This window comes from Oncorhynchus nerka, linkage group LG5 (assembly GCF_034236695.1).
Source record: "Oncorhynchus nerka isolate Pitt River linkage group LG5, Oner_Uvic_2.0, whole genome shotgun sequence".
Taxonomy (NCBI): domain Eukaryota; kingdom Metazoa; phylum Chordata; class Actinopteri; order Salmoniformes; family Salmonidae; genus Oncorhynchus; species Oncorhynchus nerka.
Window position 1 is genome coordinate 34759653 of NC_088400.1, and position 18857 is coordinate 34778509.

At 44.8% G+C, this 18857-nt stretch overlaps 1 protein-coding gene across 1 annotated transcript; it reads right to left on the reverse strand.

Moving 5' to 3' along the window:
- Positions 1–23: 23 nt before the first annotated feature.
- LOC115129370 (V-type proton ATPase 116 kDa subunit a 3-like) lies at positions 24–11588 on the reverse strand. Its single transcript, XM_029659627.1, has 20 exons — positions 11410–11588; positions 5973–6107; positions 5687–5765; positions 5279–5523; positions 5104–5168; positions 4821–4947; positions 4646–4725; positions 4432–4525; positions 4029–4241; positions 3696–3846; positions 3421–3560; positions 3151–3308; positions 2977–3067; positions 2744–2862; positions 2274–2487; positions 1935–2045; positions 1703–1816; positions 1440–1560; positions 1150–1321; positions 24–1026 (listed from the first exon to the last, which is right to left on the reverse strand). Exons 2-20 carry the CDS (start codon positions 6087–6089, stop codon positions 933–935), a joined length of 2505 nt encoding a protein of 834 aa, XP_029515487.1. The 5' UTR covers positions 6090–6107; positions 11410–11588; the 3' UTR covers positions 24–932.
- Between the last annotated feature and the right edge of the window lie 7269 nt (positions 11589–18857).

Genomic DNA, 18857 nt, shown 5'->3' on the forward strand with positions numbered 1-18857 from the left:
AAAACGTACACCCACACAAGAACTGTAAGAAAAAAAACAGCTTTAATTTTATTTCAGCCATAGAGTTTATCACACTGATAGTAAAAACAAAGACAGCATGATGTGAACCAGGATACAGAGAATGCGGCAGACTAACAGTTGTTCCTAAAGGTTTGAATATGTTCCATGAGCAGTCTCAGTGACTAATGAACAGATAAGGCCTGATTACAAACATTAAAAAATAGATGGGCTCAAAGGCACACAAATCAAGTTAATCTTTGGAAAAACATTGATCTTCATTCATTCAGATGGTTCTCTGCACATATCAGACATGATGTGAATGACATAGTTGACAAGTTTCCTTTCCATAATCATTAACCGTGTCCAACTAGACATAAGGTGTTGAGTACCGTGAAGGGTCCCTCACATGACCAAAAGCAGAGCAACCATCATGTCTACTTTGATTCTCTTTCAGACCAGATGTGTTAAGACAACCGATGTCCTTTATCTTTATAGACTTTGAGATCACTTTCATCATGTGTGAAAGTCAATAGCAACCATTTCCTGAGTTATTCAAACAAACACTATGAAGAAATTACAACAGTTTTCAAATCATGCTTAGAATGATAAACTAAGAGAATGTGAATGATAAAAAAACATGTATTATCTACATGTACATTACTGGAAGCAACACATGGTCAGTCCATAGAAGGAACAACATAGATGTTCTGATCACACAACATGCATCCTGAAATGGGCACATAAACAATCAATAACATTGCAAAGTCCTCGATGCATTCTTGGACATTGAACAAGTTCTTCAAACACCAAGCTTTCAATAAAAGAGAGCAATCATTCTCAAATGTGCGGGGGAGCGATAGGTGCAGAGCAAGTGACTGATTGAATAATTAACATAACCATTTGGCAAACATTTAAAACTATCAAGAAATTGATCACATAGCGGACGAGGCGTGGATTAGGGAAGAGAAGGCGAAAGGGTTCAGCTTGTAGCCTGTTCCACTGTAGAACTTATTCTGGAACTCCACCCTAGAACACAAACATCAGACAATATTGCACATAATATATTAACTCCAATCTTCGTCACACACTCCTCTCGTTCACTCATTCTGTCTTCCCCCAACCATCTCCCTCCATCCCCCGATCTCTTACCAGTGCAGACGTAAGGCATGCAGGAAGGCAGACAGGCCCTCCATGACCAGGAGGATGGAGACTGTCAGCACAGCGAAGAAGGAAAAGACTACAAACAGGACCACAGATCCCACGTAGCCTTGCCCGTTTAGGGCGATACGCATCACCATCACCCAGAGCACCTCTGACAGCTCTGGAGGGACAACACACAAAATAGGAGCCACAGCGAGTTAGTACTATTTAAAAATATGAGTCAGTTTGCGGTGAGTCACTACAAATCAGTGGAGAATGAGGGTGTGTGTGTGACTCACGTGCATGTGCAAGACTCAGGGCCCACAGTCGTAGGTAAGAGGCCGTGTTGGAGATGCAGCCTAGACAGTACTCTATGGTGTGGATGGCCTGGTGCATGAACACATCAGCAGCATCAAACTCCTACAGACACAGAAAAAAAAATTTAACGGGGGGTGAAAAGTTGGCTGACTGAGTAATACGTTAAACGTGTCACTAGCTAAGCCTCTGCGAACACATGAATAGAGCTAGCATAGGTAACAGTGTGATAAGGCCCCCTATCCACCTCCTCTCTGTGACTCCCGGTCTCCACCTCCTCTCTGTGACTCCCGGTCTCCACCTCTCCCTGATGAGCGTTGATGGAATTGTTCTCGGCTAACAGGGGGCGGCTCTCTCCTGCCTGGAGGACACAGAATCACACCAGACCAACTCACATACAGAAGAAACAAAGTGATGCTAGATACTTACAATAAAATCAATACACTTGGCAAAAGCTCAGCCAGAGTCAAGTTGCTCACCATGTGCCAGTGGTTCCTCTTGTGTGTGATGTATTGATGGATGGGTTTCCCCAGCAGTAGGACTGGAACAGAACACAGCGCCAGTATCACCAGGACCTTCTGCACCACCATCTACAGTGCAGAGAGCGCGAGTTAGAACGTCACCACATAGTGGCAGGTTGTACTCAGGGGTGAGCATGCTACCATACAATTGTTTTCCTAAATATTATGTTTTCAAGGACTCAAACATTAAGCATACTTTAAACAAGTATCTTGTAGTGAGCCCGTTGTGTGCCCTTCCATACATATACAGTAATCGTCCCAAACAGTGGGAGGTTTCCCTACAAAACACACACACACCTGTCCTTTGTAGAGGGGCGGGTTATCCTTGTTCACTGTGAATAGGAACATGTCTATGAAGTGGATGAGGATGCTGGGGGTGAAGTTAGAGTGGGCCGTGTCAAAGGCCAGCCACTTGAAGATGACCATGAAGACCAGGTAACCAAAGAGACACAGCATGAAGAACAGCTCTGGGATCAGTACCAGGAATACACTGCTCAACTGGTTGAAGTGTCTGGAGCGAGAGAGAGAAAGAGGGATGGGGGAGAGAAGGATGGGTAGAGAGAAAGGGATGAAAAAAGAGCCAAAGAGAGATGGGTGGGTAGAGGGAATCATAGGTTTAAGAGAAAGGAATGCATAGGCAAAGGTATTGGTTTGAGTAGAGAGAGAGTAGGGATAGCAGGAGAGGGACGGTGAGAAAATTAGTAGATTACAGCGATAGTCCCTTGCATTTCAATACACACACACAAACTAACGCAATGTTCCTTCACTTGTAGTTGAAGAAGGACAGACAGACTCCGAAGGTCATGTGGATCACCCCGATGATGACGGACATCTTCATCTTGTAGGAGTTAAGGAATGTCAGGTGGTTGTTGGACAGACCCCAGATCTGAGGACCACACAGCACAGTTACTCATTATAACAGAGTCATGGAAACAATCACAGGAAGAAGAGAGAGCGAGCGCGAGAGAGAGTGCGAAGGCAGTGTGGTGGATTTCCATACCGGGTCGATGCCAAAAGGATAGGGTCCTGTAAAAACCCCAGTGATGTTCGGGTCCAGGGACAGGAAGTTGTTCCCTTTAAGAGTTGCTGAACTGAGCAAGAGAGAGATACACAACTCAAATATTTTAAAAACATACAGGGACAATCAGAAAAATGATTGTGGATGTGTCCTTACCTCCACTCTCCGCTATCGAACATGGGTCGTACGTGCCAGCCGGAGCTGAAGGGGCTGAGTCCTCTGCTGAAACACTCGTTGTAGATGGCCCCAGTGTAGACAGAGAACAGTCCCATCAACAGGATCAGATAGCGTCCTCCAAACATCATCCGCCAGATCTAAACCACACAGAGACGTTATATTAGGACTGTTCCTCTCAATCAGTAGAATTGTCACGCTCTCAATTTAAAGTGTGTGTATGAAAGAGTGTGACGCATGTGTGCGCGCAACCTCATTGGTGTTGTTCCGGAGTTTGGGGTCCTTCTCCTCCAGGACCATCCAGAGGGCAGCCAGGAACATCAGCAGGCCGTGACCGACGTCCCCAAACATCACCGCAAACAGGAAGGGGAACGTGATGATGGTGTACACGGCTATGGAGAACGGGAATAAGAGGGTTGAGCGAGAGAACGAGAGATAATATTACTGATCATTTACATATACTAGAGGTGGTTCTTCCCTGGGTTGGTCTGTTGGCGGTTTGAAGTGATACATGTATTGATTGATACCTGGGTTAACCTCACGGTAACTGGCCACTCCATAAGCCTCTACGATGCTCTGGAAGCCGGCCGTGAAGGAGTTGGTAGGGAACAGGGTGGGAGGAGGGGTGGAGCAGGGGAGGCGGTTGTAGAACGAGTCCATCCCACTGCCACTCTTCCTCTGATAGGGGGAGAGCCAGAGAGAAAATGAAGGGGCTTAAAGTCACACACTTTTGGGGTACGTTGAAAAATGACATCCATTCCTCAGTTTAAACAGCATGACAAAAGACAACCCTCTCTTGTTGCCTTGCATCTTGCTTGGTTAATCAATCTCCCCTTCTCTCTCTCTTTCCCCTCCCTCACCCCTCCTTCTCTCAGGGCACTCTGTAGTTCAGGCAGCTTGCTGACGGGACACCAAGCTTCAGCGATCAGACACTTGTCGGTGACGGAGGGGCTGCAGAGGTTCAGCACAGCCTGGACAGCCTTAGACTTCTGGACCCGCACCTTCCACTGGGGCAGCACAGCTACAGCACGCACCAACAGCTGCTGGAGGTAGTGCTCTGTCTGGGACAGGACCTGGGGTAGGAGGGAGGGGGTGAAGGGGGTGAAGGAGGACGAGGGATGGATTAGAGATGGAGTGTGAGGCAACTTTAAAAGTAAATGTTCGCTCACTGTTTGCTGTTCCCAATGTGATTCTTATTGAAGTTGGAGATACAGCCACACAGATGAAGATGAATGCGTTTTATACAGTGGTAGTCTGCCTTACAGATTTGATGTCTTCAATTCTGCCCTGCAGTCCCTGGAGAATCTCCTCTCTCTCCGTGGGGCTGTCGGGGTACACAAATGTCTGTGTGTGGAAGCTGGGAATGCAAGTTATTGAGGAGGTGCAAGAAAGACATGGGTCATTAAACAAGCATTAACATGAACCACTGCAATGTGTCAAATATCACAACGAAGGAGAAGTGGACAGGTTTACTCACCAATCACAGATCTTCTTGACCTTCTGTCCGATCTGATCTCCCCAGTAGGATATGAGGAACACCGTCCACTGCATCTCCCCCTGCCATCACATATTAGAAGCGTTGACTCACTGACCATCTTACTTGCTACTCTACCTTTACTGCAGAGCTCCTCTTCCTTTCTTCCTCTCCTCACCGTGACAGGATGCTCTAGTTGCTCCTCCATCTCTCTGAAGTCCACGATGATGTAACCACGGCACGCTCGCCATAGCAATCGCTCGAACGAAGGGACTTTCCAGGGGTGGACCACACCGGCCACAAAACTGCAAACGAGAGAGGGATGGGAGAAATAAAAAAAACAAGTTGGCATAAAGAGGATGTTGACCAACTGGAATATGGAAATCAGTCATTGTCCAGAGCCAATGTAAAAAAAAACAAGTGGAAAGACACTGGCAATCGCTTTGACCAATGAGGTTTACCTGAGGTGGACATCCTGTCGGTTAGGCTCCAACATGCCTACTGTTTCCAGTGGAGGCGGCGGACCCTGTGAGAGGGAACAATAAAAAGAGTCATGAGATTGTAGTGCTCCACTTTAATACATCCAAACAGTAGTTGTAGTTATAAGGGGGTGGGTCTGGGTGGTGTAGTTCTGACCTGTGAGGAAGTGAGGGAGTGGGTCTGGGTGAGAACCCCTTTGTACTGGCTGAGCTGGGTCATCTGGGCTCTGAGACTGTCTCTGTTCCTGGACACCTCTTTGAGCTCCCTGGCCAGCCTCTCACTCTCTTCCTCAATGGTGAGTAGGTCTCTGGGCTGGGGGGCTGAGGGTGTCGGGCAGGGGGAAGGGAGGGGGCCATGGAGGGGGGGCCACAGAGACCGATTGATCTCCTGCTCCAGGAACGCTGAGTGGAGAGAAGGATGAAAAGAGAGAGATGGCGGGAGAGATTTAAGGAGAGAAAGTCAAATGCATAGGAGACAACTGTCAAACCTCATTTTCTTGTATTAGGATAGCTTTAATGAGAGGCCTCGTTTTAGGAGCCGATAGTGAGGGATCTAGATACTTACAGAAGGTTTTCTCCAGTTCCTCACATCGTCTCACCTCCCCCACAAACTTCCTCTGGAAGGAGTTGACGTTGGGGTTCAACTGATTCACCACAGAGGGAAGAGTACAACAGACACAGTTAGTTACTCATAAGTTACTCACACAAGGCTTTACTTCACGTCAGCTAATGTCACTAATTTCAAACTTAACAGCAAGATGGTAGAGACATTAGTTACAGCTACTGTTTCTGAGACAGTCATTCTTAGTGAAGATCCTTGACCTCGTTTGTCTTGTGAGAACAGAACTCACATCTCTGAACTCAACCAGGCCCAGTTCTCCCAGTTCACTGACACAGTTGTAGGCTGAACCAGACTGGAGGAAGAGCTGCACCAGGCACACCTCCTCACTGCGGAACATAGAACCCATCGCCACCTAGAGATAGGCCTGGAGGGAGAGGGAAAAGGGGGGAGAGTAAGAAGGTAAAGAGACAGGGAGATGGAAAGGATAGGATAGAAGCAGTGAATAGATAAAAGTAGTGAAGGATAAGGTGAGAGAGAAATGGTATTAGTGTATGGCGGTTGCTTCAAAAATCAGGTGACCGCTGACAGTTGCAGATAAGGGAAAGACAAAGGGCATTCTTCCCCCTATGACGAACTGAAAAAGTCACATGAATTGCGACAGTGGAATTTCCACTCAAGCTGCACTTCACAACGAATTAAATTCTGACCACAAGTCAGTGCAAAGGCCTCAATACACCACCCTTGATGTGGGTCACTAAAATAGGTTAAACCATATCGACATTTAGACTGGGGAGAGACTGAACCAAGATCATCCGTGTACATTTTTTGGCCAATTGATTATTTATTTAAAAAAAAATGTTTGTTCCAGTTTTTGGCATATAAACACTTGATATTTAGAATTTCACAAGTGGGTTGGGTTAAATGTGGAATGTCTGTCACTAGCCAAATGCAAACAAACACTTCCTGTTCCTTCAAAATAGCAGTTCACCCGTAACCTAATTTTATTCATCTAAAGTAATCTATTAATACATCCATCAATCCTGATAGGTATATTTCTCCATTTCTATTTAAGATAGTCACAACAATTTAATTAATACTTTTGGATCACTACGCTTTGTTTACGGTTACATTGCATTTTACCCACCAACCAGCAGTCAAATCCTTGCTTCCTCTGTCTTCATTTCACAGGGTACCAGTACCGAGTCGATGTGCAGGGGTACAAGGTAATTGTGGTTGATATGTACAGTTGAAGTCGGAAGTTTACATACACCTTAGCCAAATACATTTATACTCAGTTTCACAATTCCTGACATTTAATCCTAGTAAAAATTCCCTGTCTTCGGTCAGTTGGGATCCCCACTTATTTTAAGAATGTGAAATGTCAGAATAATAGTAGAGAAAATGATTTATTTCAGCTTTTATTTCTTTCATCACATTCCCAGTGGGTCAGAAGTTTACATACACTCAATTAGTATTTGGTAGCATTGCCTTTAAATTGATTGACTTGGGTCAAACGTTTTGGGTAGCCTTCCACAAGCTTCCCACAATAAGTTGGATGGATTTTGGCCCATTCCTCCTGATAGAGCTGGTGTAACTGAGTCAGGTTTGTATGCCTCCTTGCTCGCACACGCTTTTTCAGTTCTGCCCACTAATTTTCTATAGGATTGAGGTCAGGGCTTTGTGATGGCCACTCCAATACCTTGACTTTGTGGCAAGATGGCTCGTGGACAACAACTTTGGAAGTATGCTTGGGGTCATTGTCCATTTGGAAGACCCATTTGCGACCAAGCTTTAACTTCCCAACTGATGTCTTGAGATGTTGCTATCCACATAATTGTCCTACCTCATGATGCCATCTATTTTGTGAAGTGCACTAGTCCCTCCTGCAGCAAAGCACCCCCACAACATGATGCCGCCACCCTGAGATTCACGGTTGGGAAGGTGATCTTTGGCTTGCAAGCCTCTCCTTTTTTCCTCCAAACATAACGATGGTCATTATGGCCAAACAGTTCTATTTTTGTTTCATCAGACCAGAGAACATTTCTCCAAAAAGTATAATCTTTGTCCCCATGTGCAGTTGCAAACAGTAGTCTGGCTTTTTTATGGCGGTTTTGGAGCAGTGGCTTCTTCCTTGCTGAAGGGCCTTTCAGGTTATGTCGATATAGGACTCGTTTTACTGTGGATATAGATACTTTTGTATCCGTTTCCTCCAGCATCTTCACGAGGTCCTTTGCTGTTGTTCTGGGATGGATTTGCTCTTTTCACAACCAAGTACATTCATCTCTAGGAGACAAAATGCGTCTCCTTCGTGAGTGGTATGACGGCTGCGTGTTCCCATGGTGTTTATACTTGCGTACTATTGTTTGTATAGATGAACGTGGTACCTTCAGGTGTTTGGAAATTGCTCCCAAGGATGAACCAGACTTGTGGAGTTCTAGAATTTTTTTTCTGAGGTCTTGGCCAATTTCTTTTTGATTTTCTCATGATGTCAAGCAAAGAGGCAATGAGTTTGAAGGTAGGCCTTGAAATACATCCACAGGTACACCTCCAATTGACTCCAATTAGCCTATCAGAAGCTTCTAAAGCCATGACATCCTTTTCTGGAATTTTCCAAGCTGTTAAAAGGCACAGTCAACTTAGTGTATGTAAACTCCTGACCCACTGGAATTGTAAAACAGTGAATTATAAGTGAAATAATCTGTAACAATCGTTGGAAAAATGACTTGTGTCATGTACACAGTAGATGTCCTAACCGACTTGCCAAAACTATAGTTTGTTAACAAGAAAAACGAGATTTAATGACTCCAACCTAAGTGTATGCAAATTTCCGACTTCAACTGTACATGCAGGAATGTACTGACTAAAAACTTTACTAGCCGTCAAATCCTCTTTCCTTGTTTCCTTCATTCCTCACCATCTCAAAGCACATTGGGTGAGAGGATTGAAGGTTCCTCCCCTCAGGCATCCTTCTCCTCCGATGTGCTTTGAAAGAGGCGAGGGATGGAGGAAACAAGGACGGAGGAAACAAGTATTTGACTGCTAGTGGGCAGGTCTGTAAAATACAATATAACCATGAAGAAAGAATGGTAATAAAATAGTCTCTGTGTGTCACTCCTACTTATCATCTGCCATTTCAACGCTGTAAATACCAACAGGATTCCAATTGAGTCCAGGATTAATAGCTACTCATTAAGAACCCCCAGAATCATTGTTAATATCCATTAAAGCACACATCTGATTGTCAATACAGATTAGTTTTAGGTCTTCATATGTGAGAGTGTTTAAAAGATTGGACATTTCTAAAATAATTTGTGTTCACTGTGGCACAACAAACTGTTGTGAGGAGTCTAAATCAGATGACAGGGTCTGTGTCCCTTGATAGGACAGAGGGAAGAGACCCGTGCACTTGTCTCATGAAAACACTGATTGCACAACGTGATATACAGGCTACGATCCATGATATTCCCGATAAGAATATACACGGACACAACAATTCAATACAAAGATAAATCATCTCCAAAATGATTTATTCAAATGAGCCTTTTCCTATAAAACCATTCTAAATAGGCTACTATAAAAGCATTATTTGGCCACAGTGGATCATTAGCTTCCTTAAAAAAATAAGTTATGGATTGTTTTAAAATCGCATTGCTGACAGTCGTAAGGAAATGCAACGCACGCAGCAAAGACCAAATATATGATTGTTGAGTTGCGTTCAGTGAACAGTAGAGGACCAGCCAGGCATATCGCAATATGAAAATGGTTATTGCTGTAAAGGGAAGAAAATGAAAAGAATGTTCTGTCTTTTAGATATAAAACTTCTCAATTTAACTGAGTGAACAACAGTATAGTCTATTTTATTGGCACCAACAGAGAGCATCAGCAATATCCCCAACCACTCTATCATTGTTGGGTCAGTACCACTTAAAAGTTTGTTTTTGGACAATTTCCTCCTCCAGTTTAGATGGATGAAATATTCCATTTGTCTTTCCTTGTCGTATTGTATGTTTATATTGATCCATTTGTCAGGTTCAGCTTCCCGATAATTCGGCAGATTAAGAAAATACTCTGCTAATGCCTCTAGTCATAAAGTATTGTATAATTGCATGAAATGTATTGATAAAAAGAAATAACTATCTTGACATTGATAGACGAACTACTAGATATTAATAGATGACTAAATAGATAGTAGATTAATAGAAGCTTCAATGCCATACAACTCTCCTTCTGTGGCCTCCAACTGCACTTAAACGCAGGGGAAACTAAATGCATGCTATTCAACCGATCACTGTCCGCACCTGCCCGCCCGTCCAGCATCACTACTCTGGACGGTTCTGACTAAGAAAACGTGGACAACTACCTAGGTGTCTGGTTAGACTGGAAACTCTCCTTCCAGACTCACATCAAACATCTCCAATCCAAAGTTAAATCTAGAATTGGCTTCCTATAATCGCAACAAAGCATCCTTCACTCATGCTGCCAAACATACCCTCGTAAAACTGACCATCCTACCGATCTTCGGTGATGTCATCTATAAAAATAGCCTCCAACACTCTACTCAACAATCTGGATGCAGTCTATCACAGTGCCATCCGTTTTGTCACCAAAGCCCCATACACAACCCACCATTGCGACCTGTACGCTCTCGTTGGTTGGCCCTCGCTTCGCCAAACCCACTGGCTACAGGTTATCTACAAGTCTCTGCTAGGTAAAGCCCCACCTTATCTCAGCTCACTGGTCACCATAGCAGCACCCACTCGTAGCACGCGCTCCAGCAGGTATATCTCACTGGTCACCCACAAAACCAATTCCTCCTTTGGTCGTCTTTCCTTCCAGTTCTCTGCTGCCAATGACTGGAACGAACTGCAAAAATCTCTGAAGCTGGAGACTCATATCTCCTTCACCAGCTGTCAGAGCAGCTCACAGATCACTGCGCATAGCCCATCTATCTACCTACCTCATACAGTATTTATTTATTTATCTTGCTACTTTGCACCCCAGTATCTCTACTTGCACATTCATCTTCTGCACATCTACCATTCCAGTATTGTAATTACTTCGCCACCATGGCCTATTTATTGCCTTAACTCCCTTATCTTACCTCATTTGCACTCACTGTATATAGACTTTTTGTTTTCTTTTGTTCTACTGTATTATTGACTATGTTTTGTTTATTCCATGTGTAACTCTGTGTTGTTGCATATGTCGAATTGCTACGCTCTATCTTGGCCAGGTCGCAGTTGCAAATGAGAACTTGTTCTCAACTAGCCTACCTGGTTAAATAAAAGGTGAAAAAAAAATGTTAGAACGGTGATAGGTTTGGTTTCGCTTTGCCAGAAAAGGCTCACAAAATCAAAAAGTCGCACATTCGTCCAGCGTCAATCAAATTAAAATGTATTAATTTCGCTGGGAGAGTTGCATATGTAATCACGAGACATTGTTGTTTGCAACACTGTATCTATCCAAGTTGGCAAACGTTGCCCACCCCTCTCTTGTCTGTCAATAACTAAAAAAGCTGATCCCGTTTTGCCACAACGTTTCCATGCAAGTTACCACAGAAACAATATAAAACTCAATTAACATATAAGGCTAGATATGTCCAATGTCAGCAACTCAAATAGCCCACTAAACTACAGAATGTCCAACTTAGTAGATAGAAAAATATTTTGACCGACCACACACGAATCTATCCTTTGTGAAAGCAGGTAGGAAATATACGAGTTTACCTGTTTCCTTCAATCTGTCCAGCTCAATCGAAAACTTTTGTGTTGGCCGCTTGTGAGAGTTGGCTCTAGGTGACAGACCAGAACAAACAGCGTCAAACAAATTTCCACCGGGAAGTCACAAAGTTTCTAAACATACCGTACTGGAGCGTATTCATTTCGCCAATTCTGTTGCAAAACGTTTCTTAAACAGAATCAAATGGGGCGGGATCTATGAGAATGAGTCCAATAGAAACTCACGTTTTCGTTGCTTAACTTTTTCCGTTTGCTATGGTCTTAACAAATGATTACACCCCTCCCTGTCTTTGGTGAAATTATTTGGGTAGTACTGAGAGCACTTCCCATTCGGTGACTTTATGTCACGTTACTTGTTCTCACGTGACGGTAGATACATTTTGAGTGTCAAATAACCTTCCCCCCAGACTTTATTTGCATAGGGGAAGATAGGTCAGAGGCCTGTGGACAGTTGACAAATATACATTTAAAAACATTTAGGATTTTCTGCCCTGCAGGCAAGTATAGTATAAAACGTCTATATTCTTCCCCTATCACCTCAGCCCAAATTTCTCAAGCAAAGCCCTATTCAGTGCCTTCAGAAAGTATTCACACCCCTTGACATTTTCCAAATTTTGTTGTGTTACAAAATGGGATTATCATGGATTTGTCCTTTTTTCAACGATCTGCACAAAATCCTCTGTCAAAACAAACATTTGTAAAAAATAATAAAATAAAACACTAATATATCTTGATTAGATAAGTATTCAACCCCCTGAATTTGGGCTCTCCTCCCAGAGTAAGACATTTAAGTGTGTTAACCTTCGCAAGGCTGTTGGCCCAGACTGTATCCCTATCCGCATTCTCAAACCTGTTCCTTTTTCCTTGTACTAGATGACCAGTTCTTATAACCTTTAGCTGTACCCTTATCCTACTCCTCCTCTGTTCCTCTGGTGATGTAGAGGTTAATCCAGGCCCTGCAGTGCCTAGCTCCACTCCCATTCCCCAGGTGCTCTCATTTGTTGACTTCTGTAACCATAAAAGCCTTGGTTTCATGCATGTTAATTAGAAGCCTCCTCCCTAAGTTTGTTTGTTTTATTCACTGCTTTAGCACACTCTGCCAACAGCCATGTCCTAGCTGTGTCTGAATCCTGGTTTAGGAAGACCACCAAAAACCCTGAAATTTCTATCCCAACTACAACATTTTCCAACAAGATAGAACTGCCAAAGGGGGCGGTGCTGCAATCTACTGCAGAGATAGCCTGCAGAGTTCTGTCTTACTATCCAGGTCTGTACCCAAACAATTCGAGCTTCTACTTCTAAAAATTCACCTTTCTATAAACAAGTCTCTCACTTTTGCCACTTGCTATAGACGACCCTCTGCCCCCAGCTGTGCACAGTACACCATATGTGAATTGATTGCCCACCATCTATCTTCAGAGCTCGTGCTGCTAGGTGACCTAAACTGGGACATGGTTAACACCCCAGCCATCCTACAATCTCACACAAATTATCAATGAACCTACCAGGTACAACCCTAAATCCGTAAACACGGGCACCCTCATAGATATCATCCTAACCAACTTGACCTCCAAATACACCTCTGCTGTCTTCAACCAAGATCTCAGTGATCACTGCCTCATTGCCTGCATCCGTAATGGGTCTGCGGTCAAACGACAACCCCTCATCACTGTCAAACGCTCCCTTAAAAAACTTCAGCGATCAGGCCTTTCTAAATGACCTGGCCCGGGTATCCTGGAAGGATATTGACCTCATGCAGTCAGTAGAGGATGCCTGGATATTCTTTAAAAGTGCCTTCCTCACCATCTTAAATAAGCATGTCCCATTCAAACAAATTAGAACCAGGAATAGATATAGCCTTTGGTTCACTCCAGACCTGACTGCCCTTGACCAGCACAAAAACATCCTGTGGCGTACTGCATTAGCATCGAATAGCCCCTGTCATATGCAACTTTTCAGGGAAGTTAGGAACCAATATACACAGCCCGTTAGGAAAGCAAAGGCTAGCATTTTCAAACAGAAATTTGCATCCTTTAGCACAAACTCAAAAAAGATCGGGGACACTGTAAAGTCCATGGAGAATAAGAGCACCTCCTCTCAGCTGCCCACTGCACTGAGGCTAGGAAACACGGTCACCACCAATAAATCCACGATAATTGAGAATTCAAATTTTTAAAATTCTACAGCTGGCCATGCTTTCCAACTGGCTACCCCTACCCCGGTCAACTGCCCTGCAACCCCCACAGCAACTCGCCCAAGCCTCCCCATTTCTCCTTCACCCAAATCCAGATAGATGTTCTGAAAGAGCTGCAAAATCTGGACCCTTACAATTCAGCCGGGTTAGACTATCTCTCTAAAATTATCATCTGAAAATGTTGCAACCCATCTGAGATTCCCCAAGATTGGTAAGCTGCCGCGGTCATCCCCCTCTTCAAAGGGGGAGACACTCTAGACCCAAAACTGCTACAGACATATCTATCCTACACTGCCTTTCTAAGGTCTTTGATAGCCAAGTTAACAAAGATTACCAACCATTTCGAATCCTACCGTACCTTCTCTGCTATGCAATCTGGTTTCAGAGCTAGTCACGGGTGCACCTCAACCACGCTCAATGTCCCAAACGATATCATAACCGCCATCGATAAGAGACAATACTGCGCAGCCGTATTCGTCGACCTGGCCAAGGCTTTCGACTGTCAATCACCACATTCTTATCGGCAGACTCAACAGCCTTGGTTTCTCAAATGACTGCCTCGCCTGGTTCACCAACTACTTCTCTGATAGAGTTCAGTGTGCCAAATCGGAGGGCCTGTTGTCCGGACCTCTGGCAGGCTCTATGGGGGTGCCACAGGGTTCAATTCTCGGGCTGACTCTCTTCTCTGTATACATCAATGATGTTGCTCTTGCTGCTAGTGATTCTCTGATCCACCTCTATGCAGACGACACAATTCTGTATACTTCTGGCCCTTCTTTGGATACTGTGTTAACTAACCTCCAGACGAGCTTCAATGCCATACAACTCTCCTTCCGTGGCCTCCAACTGCTCTTAAATGCAAGTAAAACTATAAAACAAAATGCATGCTCTCCAACCGATCGCTGCCCGCACCTGCACTCGTTGGCTGGCCCTCACTTCATACTCGTCGCCAAACCCACTGGCTCCAGGTCATCTACAAGTCTTTGCTAGGTAAAGCCCCACCTTATCTCAGCTCACTGGCCACCATAGCAGCACCCACCCGTAGCACGCGCTCCAGCAGCTAAATTTCACTGGTCACCCCCGAAGCCAATTCCTCCTTTGGCTGTCTTTCCTTCCAGTTCTCTGCTGCCAATGACTGGAACGAATTGCAAAAATCACTGAAGCTGGAGTCTTATATCTCCCTCACTAACTTTAAGCACCAGCTGTCAGAGCAGCTCACAGATCACTGCACATAGCCCATCTGTAAACAGCCCATCCAACTACCTCATCCCCATACTGTATTTATTTATTTTGCTCCTTTGCACCCCAGTATCTCTATTTGCACATTCATCTTCTGCACATCCATCACTCCAGTGTTTAATTGCTATATTGTAATTACTTCACCACTATGGCCTATTTAAATAAAGGTGATAAAGAATATTAATAAATGAATAAATAAAAATGTGCAGACCAGCTGGCTGGAGTGTTTACGGACAAACTCAATCTCTCCCTATCCCAGTCTGCTGTTCCCACTTGCTTCAAGATGTCCACCATTGTTCCTGTACCCAAGAAAACAAAGGTAACTGAACTAAATTACTATCAACCAATAGCACTAACTGCTTTTAGAGGCTAGTTAAGGCTCATATCACCTCCACCTTACCTGACATCCTAGACCCACTTCAATTTGCATACTGCCCTAATATATCCACAGATGGAGTCGCCGTCGCACTGCCCTCTCACATATGGACAATAGGAATACCTATGTAAGAATGCTGGCTCCCAAGTGGTGCAGCGCTCTAAGGCACTGCATCTCAGTGCTAGAGGCGTCACTACAGACCCTGGTTCGATTCCAGGCTGTATCACAACCGGCTTTGATTGGGAGTCCCATAGGGCGGCGCACAATTGGCCCAGCGTCATCCTTGTTAGGGTTTGGTCCAGGTAGGCCTCAGAATTTGTTCTTAACTGACTTGCCTAGATAAATAAAGGTTAAATTAAATTTTAAAAATTAAGCTCGTAGCCCTGGGTCTAAACCCTGCCCTGTGCAATTGGTTCTTGGACTTCCTGATGGGCCTCCCCCAGGTGGTGACGGTAGGAAACCACACCTCCACTACGCTTATCCTCAACACTGGGGCCCCACAAGGGTGCGTGCTCAGCCCCTCCTGTACTCCCTGTTCATCCATGACTGCGTGTCCACGCTTACCTCCTACACAATCATCAAGATTGCAGACAACACAACAGTAGTAGGCCTCATTAAGATAACTCCAATTTGCATACCGCCCCAACAGATCCACAGATGATGCAATCTCTACTGCACTCCACACTGCCCTTTCACACCTGGACAAAAGGAACACCTATGTGAGAATGCTATTCATTGACTACAGCTCAGTGTTCAACACCATAGTGCCCTCCAAGCTCATCAATAAGCTAAGGACCCTGGGACTAAACACCTCCCTCTGCAACTGGATCCTGGACATCCTGACCGGCCGCCCCCGGGTGGTAAGGGTAGGTAACAACACATCCGCCACACTGATCCTCAACACAGGGGCCCTTCAGGGATGCATGCTCAGTCCCCCCTTGTACTCCCTGTTCACTCATGACAGCATGGCCAGGCTCGACTACAAAACCATCCTTAAATATGCCAATGACAGTGATCACCTGATGATCGCCTGATCACCGACAACGAGACAGCCTTTAGGGAGGAGGTCAGAGACCTGGCCATGTGGTGCCAGGACAACAATCTCTCCCTCAACATGATCAAGACAAAGGAGATGATTGTGGACCACAGGAAAGAGAGGACCAAGCACACCCCCATTCTCCTCGACAGGGCTGCAGTGGAGCAGGTTGAGAGCTTCAAGTTCCTTGGTGTCCACATCACCAACAAACTAACATGGCCCAAGCACACCATGACAGTCGTGAAGCGGACACGACAAAACCTATCCCCCCTCGGGAGACTGAAAAGATTTGGCATGGGTCTTCAGATCCTCAAAAAGTTCTATAGTTGCACCATCAGGAGGAACCTGACTGTTTGCATCACTGCCTGATATGGCAATTGCTCGGCCTCCGACTGCAAGGCATTACAGAGGGTAGTGCGAACGGCCCAGTACATCACTGGGGCCAAGCTTCCTGCCATCCAGGACCTCTATACCAGGCGGTGTCAGAGGAAGGCCATAAAAATTGTCAAAGACTCCAGCCACCCTAGTCAAAGACTGTTCTCTCTGTTGCCGCACGGCAAGGAGTACCGGAGTGCCAAGTCTAGGTCCAAGAGGCTTCTAAACAGCTTCTACCCCAAGCCATAAGACTCCTGAACATATAGTCAAATGGCTACCCAGACTATTTGCATTGCCCCCCCCCCCCCCTCCCCACTGCCAATCTGTTTTCATCTATGTAGTCACTTTAACTCTACCTACATGTACATACTACCTCAACTAACCAGTGCCCCCGCCCATTGCCTCTGTACCGGCACACCCCTGTATATAGTCATTTTTTACTGCTGCCCTTTAATTACTTGTTCCTTTTATCTCTTATTCTTATCAGTATTTTTTGAAACTGCACTGTTAGGGGCTTGTAAGTAAGCATTTCACTGTAAGGTCTACACCTGTTGTATCCGGCGCATGTGACTAATACAATTTGATTACCAATGATGACAGGACAGCCGACATGGAGGAGGTGAGGGCCCTGGTGTAGTGCCAGGAAAATAACCTCTAAACGTCAACAAGACAAAGAAACTGATCGTGGACTTCAGGAGACAGTAGAGGGAGCCCACATCGACAGGGCCGCAGCGGAGAAGGTGAAAAGCTTCAAGTTCCTCAAGAGTACACATCACTGACAATTTGAAATGGTCCACCCACACACAGTGTGGTGAAGGTGGCGCAACAGCGCCTCTTCAACCTCAGGAGGCTTTGGAAATTTGGCTTGGCCTCTAAGACCCTTACACACTTTTACAGATGCAGCATTGAGAGCATCCTGTCAGGCTGTATCATCACTTGGTACGGCAACTACACCACCCGCAACCGCTGGGCTCTCCAGAGGGTGGTGCGGTCTGCCCAGTTCATCACCAGGGGCACACTGCTTGCCCTCCAGGACACCTACTGCACCCGATGTCACAGGAAGGCCAAAAATATCAAGGACATCAACCACCCGAGCAACAGCCTGTTCACCCCGCTATCATCCAGAAGGCGAGATCAGTACAAGTGCATTAAAGCTGGGAATGAGAGACTGAAAAACAGCTTCTACCTCAAGGCCATCATACTGTTAAATAGCCATCACTAGCAATCCACCCAGTACCCTGCCCTGAACTTAGTGACTGTCACTAGCCGGCTACCACCCGGTTGCTCAACACTGCACGTTAGAGGCTGCTGCCCTATGTACAGTGCATTCGGAAAGTATTCAGACCCCTTCCCCTTTTCCACATTTTGTTACGTTACAGCCTTATTCTAAAATTGATAAATGACCAAGAACCCGATGGTCACTCTGACAGAACTCCAGAGTTCCACTGTGCAAATGGGAGAACCTTCCAGAAGGACAACCATCTCTGCAGCATTCCTCCAATCAGGATTTTATGGCAGAGTAGCCAGACGGAAGACACTACTCAGTAAAAGACCCATGATCAGCCCGCTTGGAGTTTGCCAAAAGGCACACAAAGGACTCAGACCATGAGAAACAAGATTCTCTGGTCTGACGAAACCAAGATTGAACTATTTGTATGCCAAGACATATTCATGGGTTGCTTTTTACATTTTTGCCCGTCTACCAATAGCTGCCCTTCATTGCGAGGCATTGGAAAACCTCCCTGGTCTGTGGTTGAATCTTTTTGAAATTCACTGCTCAACTGTGTGGGGTACAGTAGAGATTACGTAGTCATTTTAAAAAATCATGTTAAGCACATATTGCACAGAGTCCACTCAACCTATGTGACTTGCGAAGCACATTTCTACTTCTGAACTTATTTAGGCCATAACAAAAGGGTTGAATACTTATTGACACAAGAAATTTCAGCTTTTAATATATATATATATAAAATTCTTAAATCTTTAAAACTATGATCCACTTTGACATTATTGGGTATTGTGTGTCGGCCAATGACAAAAACAATATAAAAGTAATCCATTTTAAATTCGGTCTGTAATAACTAAATGTAGAAAAAGTCAAGGGGTGTGAATAATGTCCAAATGCACTGTACAAACAGAGCACACTGAATCTTTGTGATCAAAGTCATATTGGTGCCTCTGACAATACATTCCATTGATCAAGCAAATAGCTGGGC